This window comes from Lactuca serriola, chromosome 3 (genome assembly GCF_051521515.1).
Source record: "Lactuca serriola cultivar US96UC23 chromosome 3, Lser_US96UC23_V15, whole genome shotgun sequence".
In the NCBI taxonomy this organism is placed as follows: Eukaryota; Viridiplantae; Streptophyta; class Magnoliopsida; order Asterales; family Asteraceae; genus Lactuca; species Lactuca serriola.
Genome location: NC_136410.1, coordinates 67112846 through 67132575, shown reverse-complemented (window position 1 = coordinate 67132575; position 19730 = coordinate 67112846). Strand labels below are relative to the sequence as shown.

Below are 19730 nucleotides of genomic sequence, written 5' to 3'. Positions count from 1 at the left end.
CCTAAGAATATGTGAAATTGTAATAAACAAGGTATTAGTGTTAGCATATATTTTCTTCTGATACTTAGTGTATTATGATAGATATTATCGACCCTTCACTACTAAAAAAACATCATTTTACGACGTGCAATGCGTGTCGTAAAATGCTCAGACGACGTGCAAATGTGTGTCAAGGAAGGCCCTGTCATAACAAGAGACGACAAGCTTTTGCGCGTCGTCTATTTACGACACGCATTTACGACGCGCATTTACGACACGCAATGCGTATCAAGGAAGGCCTTGTCATAATGGAAGATGACACGCATTTGCGTGTCGTAACCTTATGACGTGCCTTTAGGACACACATTGCGTATCATTAAAGCCCTTGTCATAAATGAAGATGCACGCATTTGCGTGTCATAAACTTCAGCAACCATTTACAATATGCATATACGACGTGCCTTTACGATACTCTTTTACGCATAATACAAAAATATAGAATCACATATACCAAAAAATTCAATTTCATCTAATTACATCATGTCAAAAAAATTTAATACATTGATATTAAAGGGATCTTATTGTACATTGTTATTAAGAGGTTTCCCCTAACTTTATAACCTAATATTATATTGTTATAAAGGGGCACCTTCTTGTTTCAGTAACTCATCATTAAGTTGTCTGAAGAAGCTCTAAAACCCTTCATGTATCCAACCAATCATCATGTCTCGTAGCTTCAATATCAATCCCAACTCTTGATTAACAACACGGAAATCCTATACAATAATCATGTTGTATATATATATATATATATATATATATATATATATATATACCTGGAGATGACTCTTTAAGTGGAATAGAGTAGGCCCTTGAAATCCCTTATATATATATATATATATATATATATATTGAAAGTACAATGTCTTGAAAAGAAAAAAGTACATGCTCTGTGCCACCAGACACAAGAAGGGTTCCAGTATCATTCATTGCTAATGCTAAATACCCAAAACATATAAAAATAGGCAGTTAGTTTTTATTTTTACTATCTGCTCAATGATATGTTCACCTTTATAAATGTACATAATTCAAGACAAAATGAATACCTCCCCATTAGGTGTCTTATGAACGGTTTCATCTTTAAATCAAACTTTAACTCTTTTATCTCCTTGCTTTTCTTGATTTACTTCCAATTGTAATTCAAGCTTCTTTAATGACTCCATACACTCTCTCTGATATTTCAATCGTTCCTTCTAAAAAATTAAGAGAGAAAACAACTCAAGTCTATAAATTTATAAACATAAACTTGAAAAAAAAAACTAAAATACAAATACCTCGGAAGCATCTTTATTACTTTTTTTTAGCATCGGACATTTGTTTCTTTGCTTCCAACCGTATTATTTGAACTTCATCCTGATAAGCTTTTTTTTCCCTCACATGTTCTACAGTGAGTGATGTTCTTGATTTTCTTGATTTACTGTTGTTTTTTCTTTGATTCCAACCATATTACATTAAGGGAAAATTTAAAGTGAGTACCTTGGTTTGCTTCAAGAAGTTAGAGAAGAAATCAACAATAATTCAGATCTCATCAACATTTCTTCATTAAAAATTGTTATAAGACAATTTTACCCATGCATTCCTAGGGTTAGTAATAGTATGGTAAAGTTAGCAGCACTACTAGAAAAATAGCCTTTTACGACGCTCATTGCGCGTTGTAAAAGGCTCAGACGACGCGCAAATGCGCGTCAAGGAAGGCCCTGTCCTAAAGAGAGACGACGCGCATTTATGACGCTCATTTACGACGCGCAATTACGACGCGCGTTTACGACATGCAATGCGTATCAAGGAAGGCCCTGTCATAAAGGAAGACGACACGCATTCGTGTGTCGTAATCTTACGCGTGTGTTAATGACACGCAGTGCGCATCAAGAAAGCCCCTGTCAAGAAAGGCCATGTCATAAATAAAGATGACACACATTTTTGCGTATCATAATTTTAAATGTTTAAAAAAAATATTATTTATAGATTTACTAATTTTTCATATTAAATAATACATTAAAAATCTCATAATACAAAATAAAATACCATAAATAACAAAGATAATTCATTTCACTAATATGTCAATTACAAATAATTATTCCAATAGTGAGTAAATGTTATAAAAAATGAACTCATTTATATACAATTGCATTATCTAGCTTACTATGTGCCAACAACTTCTATCTTTTTCCTTCTCTGCATAAACTTCATCAGCAGCATCCTAAAAAACTTCTATCTTTTTCATCAGCAGCATCCTCAAAAACTTCTATCTTTTTCCTTCTCTGCATAAACTTCTATCTTACACTCAGTGTAGTTTTAAACATTAGGTTTAAAAAATCAAGTTTGTGAATCTCTTTTGCAGCACATTAGATGTGCTTTTTCCTTGAAATTGTGCTGCTACTTGAGATACTATAGAAAGGAAATGTGATTTGGATAAGAGAGAGAGAGAGAGAGAGAGAGAGATAAATAGAGAGAGAGAGAGAAACAAGATATGAATAAAATAGTTACTTACACAAAAATGTTAACCAGCATTATAATTTATACGAATGCAATTCTCTTGAAACAGGGGTCTGCATCCAAACTCACAACAGTAGCACGTCGAACCCTAGCCTGTGACATTATAGAAATATGATAAATTTCAGTAAAATGAGCAAATTATAACAAGTTATACGAGGGCATATACCTAGAAACTTGTCGACGTTGAACTCCTTGGTCAATCCAGAAAGAACCCCCGAAAGATCCCTTTATCACTTGAGGCATTTAATAATAGAAGTTGTAATTGTACACATTGAAAGATGAAGGACATGTTTGTAATTACTAAGACTTAATTAGTTTGAATCTCTTTCCTCTTATATATAAAATATCTATAACGAGTCTAATTGCACCTGATGAAAAGCCAAGGGAAAAAGACTCTTTAAAGCAAAGAATTCATGAGAGGTCCTAAGTAGCAGGCGAAAAAGGTTATTTAATCCAATTACTTCATGCCATTTTTATGGAACCTACTCATGCAGCTTCGAATTCAGATGAGGTGCTAACTAAACTATGTTCAGTAACCCACTCATGCACATCAACCTGAAAACAGTATTGAAAAAAATCTATTATGCTAAAAATAACAGGGAATTTATGAATAATAGCAACACAGTTTTCCTTTTTTACCAATGTGAGTATGCAGACTTCAGTTTTTACCAATATGGTTAGAATCAATATGCATTAGCCATATTGGTAAAGAGGCAAAGTATGTTGCTATTTCCCACAATTTGCAAAAGAGAATGCAGTGGAAAACCATTAGAATTACCTCTGAAGCTCCAGATGAAGATCCAGTTGGGTGAAAAGAAACGAGCTAGTTTCCCACCAAAACCAAAAGACACTCCAGCTTTGCATTGGTACCATTTTGGAGCTTTTAAAGGTGTTGCATTAACAATCCAAAATATAAAGAATTCTCTAAAAATTACTTATTAAATAAAATTACTCATCCACACCCACAGATATGTAAACAATTAACTTTTTTTGTCATTTTCAATCGAACTCAACGGTTTTCATAAATAAGGCCAAAGTTTGTTTTAGGAATAAGAATTTACCCGAGATTTCCTTATATTGGAATGGCGAGTATCTTTTTTGTTTAGCTCAATAATCAATATTCTTTTCAACCTCCCCCATGTAGCTGGAGATTCTATTCAAAAGTAACATTCTACAAAAGTCACAATATATCAACATTCAAGCACAAAACGTACAATACAACAAAGATATAAACCACAATAGCAACTAATCCTTGAATTATCTTTTACATTAACCAAAAAAAAGTTACAAAAAAACTTATTAATCACTATAAAATGTATACTTTGAGACCAACAAACACCACATAATTTCAGGCCTCCAAAACAAATCAAACAAGTAGTCGTGTATACTCTCACTCTAATGCAAGATTTGGTTTAAGAGGTTTAATAATAATAATAATGCAAGGTAAATAATAATAATGAGAGATAATAGAACAACCCTAAAATAAAATTTGGGTCCACCTCCACCACATTCATGAAGAAATCTATCTAAAGTCAGGCTTCTCAGGGTAGGTGCAGCCTGATCTTTGAATGATCACATTTGAGGCATAACATCTAGCTCTCACACATTCCTCAATCGGCTTTTCTTTAACCAATTGCAATCTCCTCCACATTATCAGTCTGTAAAACAGAATAACCAATTTTTATATAAAAAAGTTTGTCAATGTCATACTCATATCATCTTTTAACCAATCTTTTTTTTTCTTACCTCCCACCCATGAACCTTTGAGAATGTTCTTGCTTTAGTTTCGTTTCTAAAAACATAATCCATATAAGGTAATGCTTTCTCTTGATCATCCTTCGAGAATTCACAGATGAATGGTGTTGACAGGTTTATTGTGAAAACCTACACAGGGGGGTAATAATGTCAGAAAGATAAGAAATTTTCAGTTCATACGAATCGGTGTATTACTCATTCATTATTACCTTGTTGGCTGCAGTTGCATGCTCAGCTACAAGTTGGATTGATTCAGGAGACACTGTAAGGAAAAAGCCAACAATATAGATGTACTTGGCCTTTTCAACTGTCCATGATGATGATAATTAATATTAGTAATTTAGTATAATATATTAAAAAAAGACTGAAATTGTTAAAAGATTTACCCAACGCCCAATTCTCTGGTTTCTTTAAGTGGTCTGCCTTGTAGCAGTTGGCAGCTCATAGGTTGGCACCCTCATCCACATAATAGTGCACCTGATAAACATCATCATCACCATTAGAATATATATATATATATATATATATATATATATATATATATATATATATATATAATCAGTAATTGAAGCGCTCTCAAACTGAGGAAGCACACATGCAACACAAGCAGCTAGATATCTCCCACAAGCTGAAAAATGAGCACCCATTTCACTGCAACAGCATACAATACAAACATCAACCCCCACCAAGCTCCTTATTTTTTATTTATTTAAAAAAAATGTTACCTACAAAGGACAACATGCGGTATTATTAAGCGAGTACTTATCACTTAATTAGCCTGAAAACCCAAATTTTATCTTTTGAATGGTAGCAACGTCGGTCTTGAATGACATGGCCAATATCTAATCATTGATGGTCGAATTGAAAACTGAATCTGGAACAGATACAGTCCCTACGCTTGTAGTACCAAATGCAGAGAGTGCTAAAGTTGGATTCTTAGTAGTGTCGACAAACCCAACTTCTAAAGAACCCATGAGAACAAACAACGGCTCCAAAGCTTGTGGATAGGTGTATGGTGGGTTAACTGTGCCATTAGGGAATTAGAGTATAGCATAAGAAACGCTTTGACCATTAAGAGCTGGAAATTCCGCCATGGTTGCTTTCAGAACCTTAAAAGCTGTTAGAAATGGTGCACCCACTAGTGCTCTCATCGTTCAAGCTTCAGAGTGGCACATTGATTGTTTGAATCATGAGACCACAAATACTAATTTAGACCACAAATACGATTGGTTGAAATCTATATAAAAAAGTAATACAATAATATAATGTAACTTCACAAATCATCCTAATCAATGAATCATTAAACCTTATACTCAATTAGGATGGACCAGAGCAACAATGAGAAAGCCTTTGGTACTGTTAAACCTAAGGATTCAAATAATGCCTAGATAGAAAAATGAATCTGATCAAGTAAAGTAACTAACGAACTATTGTAATCATACCAGCTAATAGATAGCTTTGGGAAAAAGGCGGTGGTGATGTCCATAAGAATTTGTCGGAGGAACCCTACTCTCGAAGTGAAAATCAGAAAGAGCTTTCTGATCAGGAAGTGGCCTGAAAAGCAACTCCTCGGTGAATTCTTCTCCATCTATTTGTTCTACTACTTCTCTCATGGATTCAGAGGAAATGTGGAGTACAAACACTAACAGCACGAAGATGGAAAGTAAAGGAGCCATGAGAATCTTATAGAAGAACGAAAACATTGAGAAGTTAGAATCAAGAAAAACATACCTTAATAAGACATAGGGCTTGTAAATTTTAGCAATAGAAGCAGTGACCCTAAGGTCACTGGACCTAATGTTGCTGGCAAGGGCAGGCGAGGTGAGATTGCCGAAGATGAGGGGCTCCATCGGCTGGGTGACGCTGGAAAGCATTGGACGGTGGGGCGGGGCTAGACGGAGGTCAGAGGTGGGAGGCGCCAACACCAAGAGAAACGTCGGAGGTGGGAGAAGTTGTCGACATCGAGAACTGAGAAGAAGAGAAAGGGTTTGTCGAAGTGAGAAGGAGAGAAAGGGAAGTTGAAGAGAGAACGAGCAGTACAGGAGGGCAATCGGGGCAAGTTCTTGAAAAAAAGCCCTAGCTAATAGGGAAATTAAAGTGGAGGGAGAAAAAAAGGAAGGCGGGGATTTTAAGTTTTTGGGATTTCATTTTCCCCGGATGGAACGCGCGCGTTCTATTAAAATTTATAAAGCGACGGTCGTAGACGACACGCAGGTGCCCTCTGTGTTTTTTTTTTTTTTTTGTTTAGACACTAATTTTAGGGCACGTAAAAATGCGCGTCTGAAATCCTTTAAATTTTGGAAGAGATGACATTATTTTTTAGACACTCACCTTTGCGTATCATAAATCACTGCATGTCATGGTTCGCACGTCGTAAAAGGCTATTTTTCTAGTAGTGCAACATTAATTTCTCATATTCATCATTAGCCCAATTAGCGGTTGGCATAATCTTCCCAGAACAGCTCTAGTGCCTACATCGAACAAATGGCATGTGATAACTGTTAAAACTGAGAATTAGAAAAAGTGCAGTAACTATGAAATCACCTGATGGATTTTCGTAATAGTAAAGAAAAAGGGTAAGAAGGACAAATGCCATAGTTTGCACTGATGTCATTGATTCTCCACAAATCATTAGACAATGTGAATGAACCATCTTTGATGGAGCTTACTAATGGAGTATGTGATTCCATCCCAAGAACTGATTGAGCAACAGATGATGTAGGGAGTTCAGAAAAAATTGTCTTGAGAACTATGCTTGCAATGTCTTATTGATGTATGGCTTGACAAGGTAGTAGTATTTCAATTGATCACTAGACACAAAATGACCATTTTGACCTTACTTTTATATCAGTTATTATACTACTGATATGTTATTAGAATTGAGGGCAAAATAGTCATTTTTTACATGCATTTAACCACCAGTTGTTAAAGGATTCAATGTTAGGGACCAAAAGTGTCATGAAACAATGAAATAAGGACCAAAGATGAAAAAAAGATTTATTTTCGGACCAAATCCGTAAAATGACTGTAACACGTGGAAATGTTATTTACTCTCTATATATTTAAAAGAATTACTAAGAATTGCTATAGCCTATAGTGAAAGCCTAATCTTTTAAAATGGCGAAAATATTTAAATTCATCAATCTATTAAAATGACCTATTGTATTGTATCAATCTTCCACTGAATCCTGAAATTAATTGGTTTTTGGATGGTAACATTACAGGTTAATGGTCAATCAGTTTATAAAATCAGCATGAAAAGACAAGCATGGCAGGTTTATAGGAAAAGGGTATTATATTATCTCTTTGTAACATAAACAACACCCTAGTAATCTAGAAGTGTGTGCATGTAGACAAAGATGTAAAGAATAGTTTCTCTTGATAATACTCACGCCTGTAACAGTGCATACAGCAACACCAAGAAGAACAAACAAAATACTCAGCTTTGTGTCACGCGAATATCGAATCTGAAGTGGGAAGATATGAGGGTTGGATGTAGCCCAACCACCTAAGAACAAGGGCCATCAAGGTGGTAGTCACAAAATGCAATCCAGTCAATGTTGTTGTTGCCTACAAAGTATAAAGATGTAATTAGTTATAAAGGAATTCCAAGAATGAGGTAAAAGGAAGAGAGAATTTACCAAAAGTGAAACCATATGTGGCCATTAATGCTTTGTTTACAATGATGATCCCAACAGAAGTCACGATGTTGAACATCCATGCTGCAACATCTATTGCTGCTTTTTTATCAGCCTTAATTGATGGAGGCATGTTGAATAAATCTCAGTGTTGTTTTATTCTCTGCACATTGATGATGAATGTGATTCCAAAATTATCTATTCAACATACACCGAAAGATGGAAACTGTAAAATATTTGGAGTACCACTTGCTGGAAACAGAAACACATCAGATGCAGTAACAAATCAGTACCATATGTTTGATCCGGATCAATCAAAGAGGTCAAAAGTCATCGATAATAATCCATCTAAAGTGCAAGATAAAATATTTACAATTTTAATATCTTAACAAACCTGAATAGTTGATTTTGCAAAAGGGCATTTTAGACATGTTGCATTGTTTTGAGCTTTTTGGGTATGGAGAGTATGCCCTAATACTTCTGCATCTATCTCTTACCCCCCTTCCATGGAGCTTCACCTTTCTCAGACTTACCCTGAATCAACAACATTCTACTTTCAATTATACCATTCTATTTTCATTTCAGTATAACATGGGGTGGGGTTGGTCTCACCTGCCTCCCGAGTGAGGGGACCACTTGTTGAATGATCCACTATGAATCAACTACCCCGATTTTCTCGTGTACATGCTGTCACATCAAAACAATATTATTATTATTATTTTTTTGAGATTTTAATTTGAATTTAAAATGAGATTAGACTAGGAACAAACCTTTAAAGATAGAGACACTACTTGTGCTAAATCAGGATCCTCCAATTGCCTTAGATTAGGTACAACAACATCCCTTTGACTCATTTGGGAATCCTGTTTGGAAGCCTCAATTGCAGCTCAAATTATCTCTTCTTCAATTCCATGATCAGGGGAATCACCGATTCCAGGATGAGACACAAATGGTTCACTGCCCCTGAACCCTGACCCATCATACCTTCCTTCACAACGGTCCTGTCCGGTAAAACGTCATCGGCGCTTGCTTGCTTCGTGTCCACCAGAACTAGAGGGTAAAGACTCATGCTTTCGCAGAGACTAGCATGATTATAAACCATATCCTTCACTTCATCGTAAATGGAGGAATCTGATTTCTCTTTGTCTTTGACTTTGTTCACAACTTCACTTTCGATCGGTGGATTCTTGTAAAGTAACCAGAAGAACCCTGTCAAAGCCACTGAAGTTGTATCTCTTCCGGCGAGTATGAAGCTGATTACAATATCCGTCGTTTTTCATCCAAATGACCGGAGTTCAGAAACTGTGATAACAAATCAACGGGTTCGGTCGTGAGTACTTGTTTCTTTTCGTTCAATATGTTCGTGGTGAACTGACGGATCTCGGCAACTGCTTCTTTAAGTCGTTTCTCGGATACGATGTTAAAAAACCTGTTGACGTTAAAGATTCCATCTCCAAGCAGCTCGAAGAGGGTTGACCGGAAAATATCGCCTTTTTGGTATGTTGAGACTTTAGTCTTGAGGATATGTTGAACGTTTGCGAGGTTTCCAGTGAGCACACGGTTTTGAACAAAAGGACGGCAGAGCAAGAAGGTGAAGTAGCAACCGACAAATGAAATTGAAAGGTAGAGGCGCTACACTCCTTTTTTTGTTCGTGTCACCATACATCAGCATAGAGAAATTGAGAACCCTTGCGGGATAGATCTGTTCAAAAGACGAGATCAGAGATTTGGTGATATTGTGATTTTGTCATGGGAGAAAAGAGGATTGGTGATGATATTAGGGTTTTTTGGGTATTAGAGTGAGAGAAATATAGAGGGGGAGAGAGAGAGAGAGAGAGAGAGAGAGAGAAAGAGAGAGAAAGAACGATGGAAATAAGGTAGAGGATAAAAATGGCGGCCTTTCAATATTTTGGGATTTTCGTTTCCCCCCAGCTGCAAAAGAAGAGAACGTGCCTTTCATTAAAAAAAATATAAAGAGACATTTCTAGACGACACCCATTTTTAAATAAGTGCCCTCTGTGTTTTTTTTGTTGGACATTAATTTTAGGGCACGCAAAAAAGCGTGTCCTCTATCCTTCAAATTTTGGAAGAGATGACATTATTTTTAGGGCACACGATTTTGCATATCGTAAATCATCGCGTGTCATTGTTTGCGCGTCATTAAAGGGCTGTTTTCTAGTAGTGCTTTATATATATATATATATATATATATATATATATATATATATATATATATATATATATATATATATAGGTTTATTGGAATAATATCATTAAAATGAGAATAACATATTTCATGGTATCATAGCATTAACAAACACTTATAGAATTTCTCTCATCATCAACCCTAGTTGTCGGTTGTGAACGCTCACCAACGACCATCCTATCACATCCATTCTTTTTGTTGACTCTCAATCATGTTTGTGCCACCCAATGCTACCGAAAATCCATATGGAATTACTGATATCAAAGCCATCGGTCCCTTTGATTCTTGATCTCGGCCAATTAAATTATGATGCTTGACGTGAATTGTCCGAAACTCATTGTTATAGGTTTGGTGTTAACTGCCACCTTGAAGCTCCAAACAACAAAGCTCTTGCTGCGTCCAACAAGGGCGAATGAAAGTTTATTGATTTCATAGTAAAGATGTGGATATACATTATTATATCTTAATCTTTGCTACATATGACATTTAAGAAGAAGGTGTTTGCTCATGAGATTGGTAAAAGCTTAGAAACTCCCTTTCAAGATAACAAGGATGCAAAGTGTTGGAACCTGAAAGTGAACCTCTAGCAATCCTAAGTATATTCCGAAGGCTGTCGATTCCGAAGATAGATGTGATCCAAAACATGTCCAGAGCTGGAGAAAAGGAGTGAAGAAACTTGAAGAGGAACACATTCCGGAACTGATCCTGAAGTCCGGAATGCTTGCAGATCCGAAGGATGCTATTTTTTCTTTTGTCATTTATTATATTTGTATTGATGTAACATCTCATAGGACTTAGCTTTTTGTACTCATGGACAATCAGAATGTTAGAAATAGTTCTTTTGTACAGTCCTATGTAAGTTACTTAGTTAACTCATTGTAATACTCTCTCCTATATATAGGAGCATTCAATACAAGTCAACAACGGATCTTTTCTCTCACTTTTGGCATTTTTATCTTTATCACATCAAAAACATTCTTCTTTTTCATTTATTGATCTTTCCTTGATCATTGTTTACTTATTCATACTTAATGTCTTGATCATTTGTTGAACTAATTATCTAAGACTTGACTAGTCTGTCCAGCCTTGACTTGAACATCTATTTGAAAGCAGACATTGATCTCAAGCATTAACTCAAGGTTTGAGTTCTCAAACCTTGTCCCTGCGCAAAGATCTTGTTGTCTCACAAAGGCCATCGAACTCGATAACGAGCTTCATAATATCATTACTGGTAACTACTCTAACCGAGTATTACACATGTATAAAGAAAGTTCTTGGCCTTCTCGACAACATAGATGCACCAGCTCCAGAGAAAAACCGTGTATCATACACCATTAACAATCTATCACTAAAGTACGCCAATATTGCAAGGCTCATACGTCATCGAGTGTACTTCCTACATTTTTTGAAGACTCGACCCATGATTTTACTCAATGAGTAGTGGATGAAACAAGCACAATAACAAACCAATAACATATCTCATTATAGGCATTTATCGTCCCCAATGGTTCTTGTTATGAATCACTCTCACTTTTCATAAAATAATTGAGGAAAAAATATTAAGGTGACCGAAATGGCAGCCAAAACAGTTGCGATGGCAACAGTGGTCAAAATAAAGGCCGACATGGTGGCAAATAGTAGACGTAGGCGACAAATCTGACTTGCTAGGGTACGGTTTGTACCCTCTGTCTTTGTCAACTTAGCAACTTTGAGGACCGATTGCTCATCAAATGGGTCTTCTATTCAGCCCAACATCAACTACACCCCAGCATAAGAGGCGACATATTTTAGCATGACAACAACAACTCCATTTTGGGCCTTCAGCAAATAATATCCCATTTTGGCAGGCTTTCTTCACAGGTTAGCAACAATCACAGGTGTGGTCAAAAATTTCAGCTCTTATTTATAACACCGTGATTTTTCACCTTTTTTAATTTTTTAAAAAATATTATTTAACAGATTTAGGCAATGAAAGTCTTGTTTGTTGTATTAAAAACATCATCAATATTACTTTCAAAAATAGTCCATCAAAAATTCAAAGTTGAAAACCAGCACCAAAACAATGTATAAATGAAACATCACACCAAGTCTCAAAGGGGTATCATCCCTAAATGACATAAATAAAACTATCCAAAAATTCTCAACCTCACTAGGCCATCAATATCAAGTTACATGTACCAATGCAAGCACATGGATAGAAAAAATAAGCATACTTCATACAAGATATTTAGTCATACATTCAATTCAACATACATCGGTTATTATTAATATATAATGCATTAACTAATATGTATATCATTTTCATCGCAATAATTATTATTTATTATATTCATCGTTATAATTACTTTTAATGTCCCTCGCTACATGGGTGTTAAATCATTAAAGGACGTTCCTGATTTAGAAACTATATCATCATAACATTTGAAGTGAAAGAAAATGCAACACATAGTACCTATAGTAGACCAGTAATAGATACATATAATATTTCATATAATAAAGTTTCAAATAATATCATTATAACATGGACAAGTATTCAAAGGTGTAAAATATTCACCTCAAGTTGCACAACAAACACTTCACATCTATATGTAGACAATTGACTAGTGATCCATGATTAACTAAGTGACTATCCATTAATAAAACCTTAATTACAATAAGTGTTCTTAATCTTATTTTATTTATTAAATATGTTATTGATAAAATTTAAAAGGAACGAAAGATTCTAAGATGAAAACGTCATATGAAGATGTAAAAGATTTGGATGAGCACAAATATGTAAATAAGATCTGATTTCATTAATGGTTTGAGAGAACGGTTTGTTACAAAGTTTATGTAGAACTATTTTATGACAAAAACTCTTACATCTCTACTAACTAGTACTCCTATATATAAGCATGGTAGAAGCACTAGAAAGGAATCCTAAGTCAAGTTCATAACTGCAAACCTAAGATTAAATAAGATTTCGAAATCAGAATTACAATAGTTAAATCGGAATCTAAGAAAAGACGTTAAACATTACAAACTCTTACAACTAGACACAATCTAATTCTAAATTCCAACAATACCAAAAAAGTCAAACATATCAATACCAAAAGAGTTATGGTATTTTCAGTTTTGGTTAAGACTGTTACACGATACATGTAACTTTTGCCTTGAAAATTACACGACCGTGTAATTTTTCAACTCCATTATTTTGTTGTTTTAGGTCAGTAAGACCAACTCCAATGGCAAATCACTAAAATTGTGATGTTTACAAATTAAAATGGTGTTTTCAATCCAACCACACATTAAAATGATGAATTTTAATGGCCAAATATTTTGGCTTTCATATTTGGTATGTGAAGCTATCCCTCACGATATAATAAGTAGGGGTGGTCAAAAATATCCGCATCCGAACATCCGATCCGAAAAATCCGAAAATCCGATCCGAAAATACCCGAAAATTCGGATACCCGAAATTCAGATATCCGGTTTTTCGGATTCGGATATTTCGGATATCCGAAATCCGAAATATATAATATAAAAAATTATTAAAAATAGTTTTAATGCATTGGGTTTTTTCATTTGAAATTCAAAAAGACAAGTTATTAACATTTTTACTTGGTACGCAAAGTGAAGATGGTATAAATGTTACCTTTTTTATGTTGATTTTAGTAATTTGAGTTTGATTTCTCAAGATCTTCAGGTGTCATAAGGTAACTTGCATTTAACCGGACCAAATGAAGTCTTATTATACCTAACAAATGCACGGAAACGTTCTTGTTCTTGGAGGGTTTATTTTCTTTATTTAAAACTAATGAAATTCGGATATCCGGTTTAATATCCGAATCCGAATCCGTATCCAAAATTTCGGATATCCGAATTTCGGATATCCGATATTTCGGATACGGATTCGGATATCATTAATCAACTATCCGAATTTTCGGATATCCGGTTTTGAACACCCCTAATAATAAGGACTTTCAAAGATTGGTTGGAATAAAATAACCACCTTGTTGCCTCTAGAGTAATGTTTTAGTGTTTCATTAGAGTTTGTTTAATGATGTTGTACCTTGATGCATTTGATTCTAACATTTCAAACAATATTCCAAGTGACCTATAGCTATAAGTATACAATAACCTCTAAAATTTTTATTTAACATATGGATACATGATTTAAGCCTTAATTAACATACTACTCAAAATATTAAATCAATGATTTACAATTATAATGAAGATCTATGATTTTGGATCCTAAAACTATGATTAACTTCCACTAGAGTTCTAATTTGACTAGAGGGAGTGGAATGTAGTAAAAATGAGATAGAGTTCATGTGGCATGTTTTACCACCATGAACACCTCTCTCTCTCTCCATGGTTTAGACCCTGTGGTTCGAGGAATGTGTCAAGAATTAGTCATGATCCCCTCTCTCACTCTTCCTCCATCTTTCTCTCTCTTCTTTCTGATTCCTCTTTTCATGATATATCATTCATTGTGTGTGGTATTGAAGTGTGGCAAAATGAAATACAGTATGGTAACAATGACATCACTCCCTCTAGCCTTAGATTCTAAACATAGCGAAGTATATCTCTAACTCGTAACATGTGAATCTAATTGGTGATTTAATGGTGTTTTATGGAAAACGAATATGAATTTAATGATATTTATTGAATATATAAACCAATTAAACCTGAAATAGACGGTTAAAATAGCATTTTTGTTGGTACAGCATGTATAAAAATAAAAATTTAGTAATTGCAAGTTTTTTTTACCAAATTAATTTTCCGTAGATGTAAATATTTGATATTGAAGATAATGAAATGTAAAAATATTTATTTTGGCGAATCGTACGGCTGAGAACAGGTTACAGATTTGTGATTATTTAAAAAGAAAAACGCTCGACACTCCGAGAATCCTCACTCAGAAGTCACTTCTTTTCAACTCCCGAGGTCTACCTCGCTAACGTACACTGGTGGAGGGTACAGTACGCACCCAACAACCCTCCACTGTCAAAGGAGATCACAAGCAGCTTTATCACCCACCCTCTCTCTCTCTCTCTCTCTCTCTCTACATATACTTATCAGTATCTACATCTCTCTTTCAACCGTCTAGCTGATTTGGCACTCACGAGTTGAAGTTTGTTTGACGCAATATAGGGTTTCCAGGAGTTGGATGGTGATTTGATTTGTTATCGTTTTATTGCGTGGATGGATCCGCCGATGATGATGAATGGAGGTGGTTTTCGGTCAGGTAACACGGGGTCTTCGTTGTGTAATTTGCCTGAGATCTGGCCCTTTCAGATAAATCTAGGCGGTGGCGGTGGCAATGCGGTGGCGTTCGGTATGGGGCAATTGGGGGATAATAGCGGTGGTAGCGGTGCTTTTGTGGATAATCGAGATCATGTAGCGGTGGATGATCCCATGGTTGTAGACCAGAGAGGGAATAGTAATCAGAGTAAGAAACGACGTGAAGATGATGATTCGTCTAAAGGCGTTTCAACTAGCAGCCGTAGCAATGGCAATAGCATGGTATTCAATATTCAATCAACCCTACCAATCTAATTGATTCAATATTGATTGCATCAAATTCACTGTAGCTTTGGATTTACTATTGAATATTGTTATATATATCTACTATGCTTCACTATTTTCAATTGCTTTTCCCTAAGTTGATTTCTCAGATTAGACTTTAAAGTTCCTCACGTGACTTTCATGGTCAAATTCGGAGGAAATCCAAAAGAATCTATTCAAATTAGAAATTAAAGCATGATTATCTTCCACTTTATGCTTTTTTCTCTACGTTGAAAACAATTCTCTCAATCTCGATCCAAAATTCTTCGACCTCACCAACCTTTATTCTATTAAACTCACACCATAGAAACAGTTTCATTTCATGCTCTCCTTTCTGAATTCAGTTCTTCTGAAATTTTCAATCAGCTTGATAGTGATGGCAAACGATTGAAGAGTTTGGCGCTTGAAAACGAATCAGAATCTAAACCAAAACCAGAACCTGAAAGAAGCTCTGGAAAGAAAGCAGAAAACAGTGGAAAACCATCTGATCCATCTAAACAAGATTACATTCATGTTCGAGCAAGAAGGGGTCAAGCCACCGACAGCCATAGTTTAGCAGAAAGAGTAATTTCTTTCTAACCTTATCTAAAATGTGAAAAATTAAATTCTTTTTCTTTTGTACTCTGTTATAACTTTTGAAGGACAAATTTGTCGACAGGCTAGAAGGGAGAAGATAAGTGAAAGGATGAAAATTCTCCAAGATCTTGTCCCTGGTTGTAATAAGGTGTGATTTATTTGTTATCTTCTTTTTCTTGTTTTATATTTCTATTTTTATTAAAAAAAAAAAATTGGGTTCTCAGGTTATTGGGAAAGCGCTTGTTCTTGATGAAATAATCAATTACATCCAATCATTACAGCAACAAGTCGAGGTAATCATAATTAATTTGTCATTTTAACATTACAAATCAAGATTATTTTATTCTAAATAATTTTTGTCACAGTTTTTATCAATGAAGCTTGAAGCTGTCACCTCAAGATCACACCCAAGTCCCCAAGGATTTACTTCAAAAGATGTAAGTTTGGATTTATATAATTGGCAATTTTGCTGTTTAACCATTTATAATTTATTTTTTACATTCAATCAGTAAAACTTTCAAGACATTTTCCAATTTAATCATTTTGACATTATATAATTTGTCAAGTTTATTACTTTTTTAAATTACAAATTGACAAAATTAAGTAAATCTTTTGTTCATTCAAACCGTAAAGCTTTCAGACATTTTTTTTATATTATATGTCAAAATTGATAATTTTGTGAATTACAAATTGAAAAAATTATAAGTTAAATTGCAAAATTACGTATGGATAAATAATATGAAAATATACTTAACTGGAAAAGCTTCATTTTAATGAATTTCTTTGTTAAATTGTTGTTTATCCGGTAAGTAAAAAAGAAAGAAAAAAATACAGTAGTAATTAAGTCTTTCTCTCTAAAAAGTCAATGTTTGTGTTTCAGTTTGGTCAACAAACATTCGAAATGACAGGAGTACCCTTTGGTGCACAACCCACAAGGGAATTTAGTAGGGGATCATCACCCGAATGGTTGCACATGCAAATTGGTGGAAACTTTGAAAGAACATCATGATTCATGATTCATGATTACACCATAATTCAACAATCGATGGCAATAAGAAGATACACCATGAAATGAAATTCAACATATATAATGAAATTATATATCTATATATCTATATATAAATATATTTATATCCATCTGCATGTGTTAAGAAGTATCAAGTATGTATGTACTATTTGTTCTCATACATCTCGTAGTTGTAGTCTATATGCCCTTTTACTTGCAAACAATATCATGAAAATTGTTTGTTAACTTTTTTTTTTTAAAGATGAGAAGCATAATTTGTATGGAACGAAATTAAATAAAGTTCAATCCATTTCAATTTTTACAACTGTAAGTTGACATCAATAATTAATTATAAGATGTAAATGCAATTTACTTTATATAGTGAGGTGTTGCTCGTATTCAATGCGCCTTACCTACGTATAGAGTACTACCAAAAAAAAGCTTATAAATAGGTGTGTGTCTATTTCAAGGACAGAAAAAAGAGAGAACATAATTAGTTTGAATTGAAAGGATTGATTTAATTGTCTTGTTTGAATCCAAAACCAACTTTTATATGTAGTAGTTTTCCATTTGATTTTCGAACGGAAGGTTTTTTCTTCAAGTCGGATCGGAACAAAAACAGGATATATATATATATATATATATATATAAACAGGATATATATATATATATATATATATATATATATATATATATATATATATATATATATATATATATATATATATATATATATATAGGGGAAAGTGAATATACCCTTAAGGGTATACAAGCTTAGGTACCCAAACCCATCATAATACATCGTTTTGTTTGATATATTCATTATAATGTTCTTAAACTTTAACCCCTAACTTGATTTACTTTCAAGATTTATGAAATTTCACTATTATCTTCCTCTTACATCACATCTTTATGCCGAACACCTACTAGGCTATATATATTATAACTAAAAATAAAAATTATGTAATAGGAAGATTAATATAAAATTTATAAAATTTTTGGAATTAAATCAAGTTAGAAGTTGAATTAGAAGAACATTTGACAATTACAATATGTATATGTGATACAAAACGACGTAATATGGTGAGTTTGGGTACCTAAGCTTATATACCCTTAATGGTATATTCACTTTTCCCATATAGGGGAAAGTGAATATACCCTTAAGGGTATACAAGCTTAGGTACCCAAACCCATCATAATACATCGTTTTGTTTGATATATTCATTATAATGTTCTTAAACTTTAACCCCTAACTTGATTTACTTTCAAGATTTATGAAATTTCACTATTATCTTCCTCTTACATCACATCTTTATGCCGAACACCTACTAGGCTATATATATTATAACTAAAAATAAAAATTATGTAATAGGAAGATTAATATAAAATTTATAAAATTTTTGGAATTAAATCAAGTTAGAAGTTGAATTAGAAGAACATTTGACAATTACAATATGTATATGTGATACAAAACGACGTAATATGGTGAGTTTGGGTACCTAAGCTTATATACCCTTAATGGTATATTCACTTTTCCCATATAGGGGAAAGTGAATATACCCTTAAGGGTATACAAGCTTAGGTACCCAAACCCATCATAATACATCGTTTTGTTTGATATATTCATTATAATGTTCTTAAACTTTAACCCCTAACTTGATTTACTTTCAAGATTTATGAAATTTCACTATTATCTTCCTCTTACATCACATCTTTATGCCGAACACCTACTAGGCTATATATATTATAACTAAAAATAAAAATTATGTAATAGGAAGATTAATATAAAATTTATAAAATTTTTGGAATTAAATCAAGTTAGAAGTTGAATTAGAAGAACATTTGACAATTACAATATGTATATGTGATACAAAACGACGTAATATGGTGAGTTTGGGTACCTAAGCTTATATACCCTTAAGGGTATATTCACTTTTCCCATATAGGGGAAAGTGAATATACCCTTAAGGGTATACAAGCTTAGGTACCCAAACCCATCATAATACATCGTTTTGTTTGATATATTCATTATAATGTTCTTAAACTTTAACCCCTAACTTGATTTACTTTCAAGATTTATGAAATTTCACTATTATCTTCCTCTTACATCACATCTTTATGCCGAACACCTACTAGGCTATATATATTATAACTAAAAATAAAAATTATGTAATAGGAAGATTAATATAAAATTTATAAAATTTTTGGAATTAAATCAAGTTAGAAGTTGAATTAGAAGAACATTTGACAATTACAATATGTATATGGTGAGTTTGGGTACCTAAGCTTATATACCCTTAAGGGTATATTCACTTTTCCCATATATATATATATATATATATATATATATATATATATATATATATATATATATATATATATATATATATATAATTGTACGTAATTAACTAATTATATAAATTGGACAATTGCTAACTTTTTTTTTCTTAATATATATTTAACC

At 33.6% G+C, this 19730-nt stretch overlaps 1 protein-coding gene and 1 pseudogene across 1 annotated transcript; one reads left to right on the top strand and one right to left on the bottom strand.

Annotated features, from left to right (window-relative positions):
• Positions 1-4057: 4057 nt before the first annotated feature.
• LOC145095348 (adenosine kinase 2-like) lies at positions 4058-5441 on the bottom strand (annotated as a pseudogene).
• A 9578-nt stretch (positions 5442-15019) lies between these two features.
• LOC145092530 (transcription factor BHLH094-like) lies at positions 15020-17591 on the top strand. Its single transcript, XM_079030478.1, has 6 exons — positions 15020-15642; positions 16051-16248; positions 16343-16408; positions 16485-16553; positions 16626-16697; positions 17141-17591. The coding sequence occupies exons 1-6, from the start codon at positions 15322-15324 to the stop codon at positions 17267-17269; spliced, it is 855 nt and encodes a 284-aa protein (XP_078886604.1). The 5' UTR covers positions 15020-15321; the 3' UTR covers positions 17270-17591.
• Positions 17592-19730: the final 2139 nt, after the last annotated feature.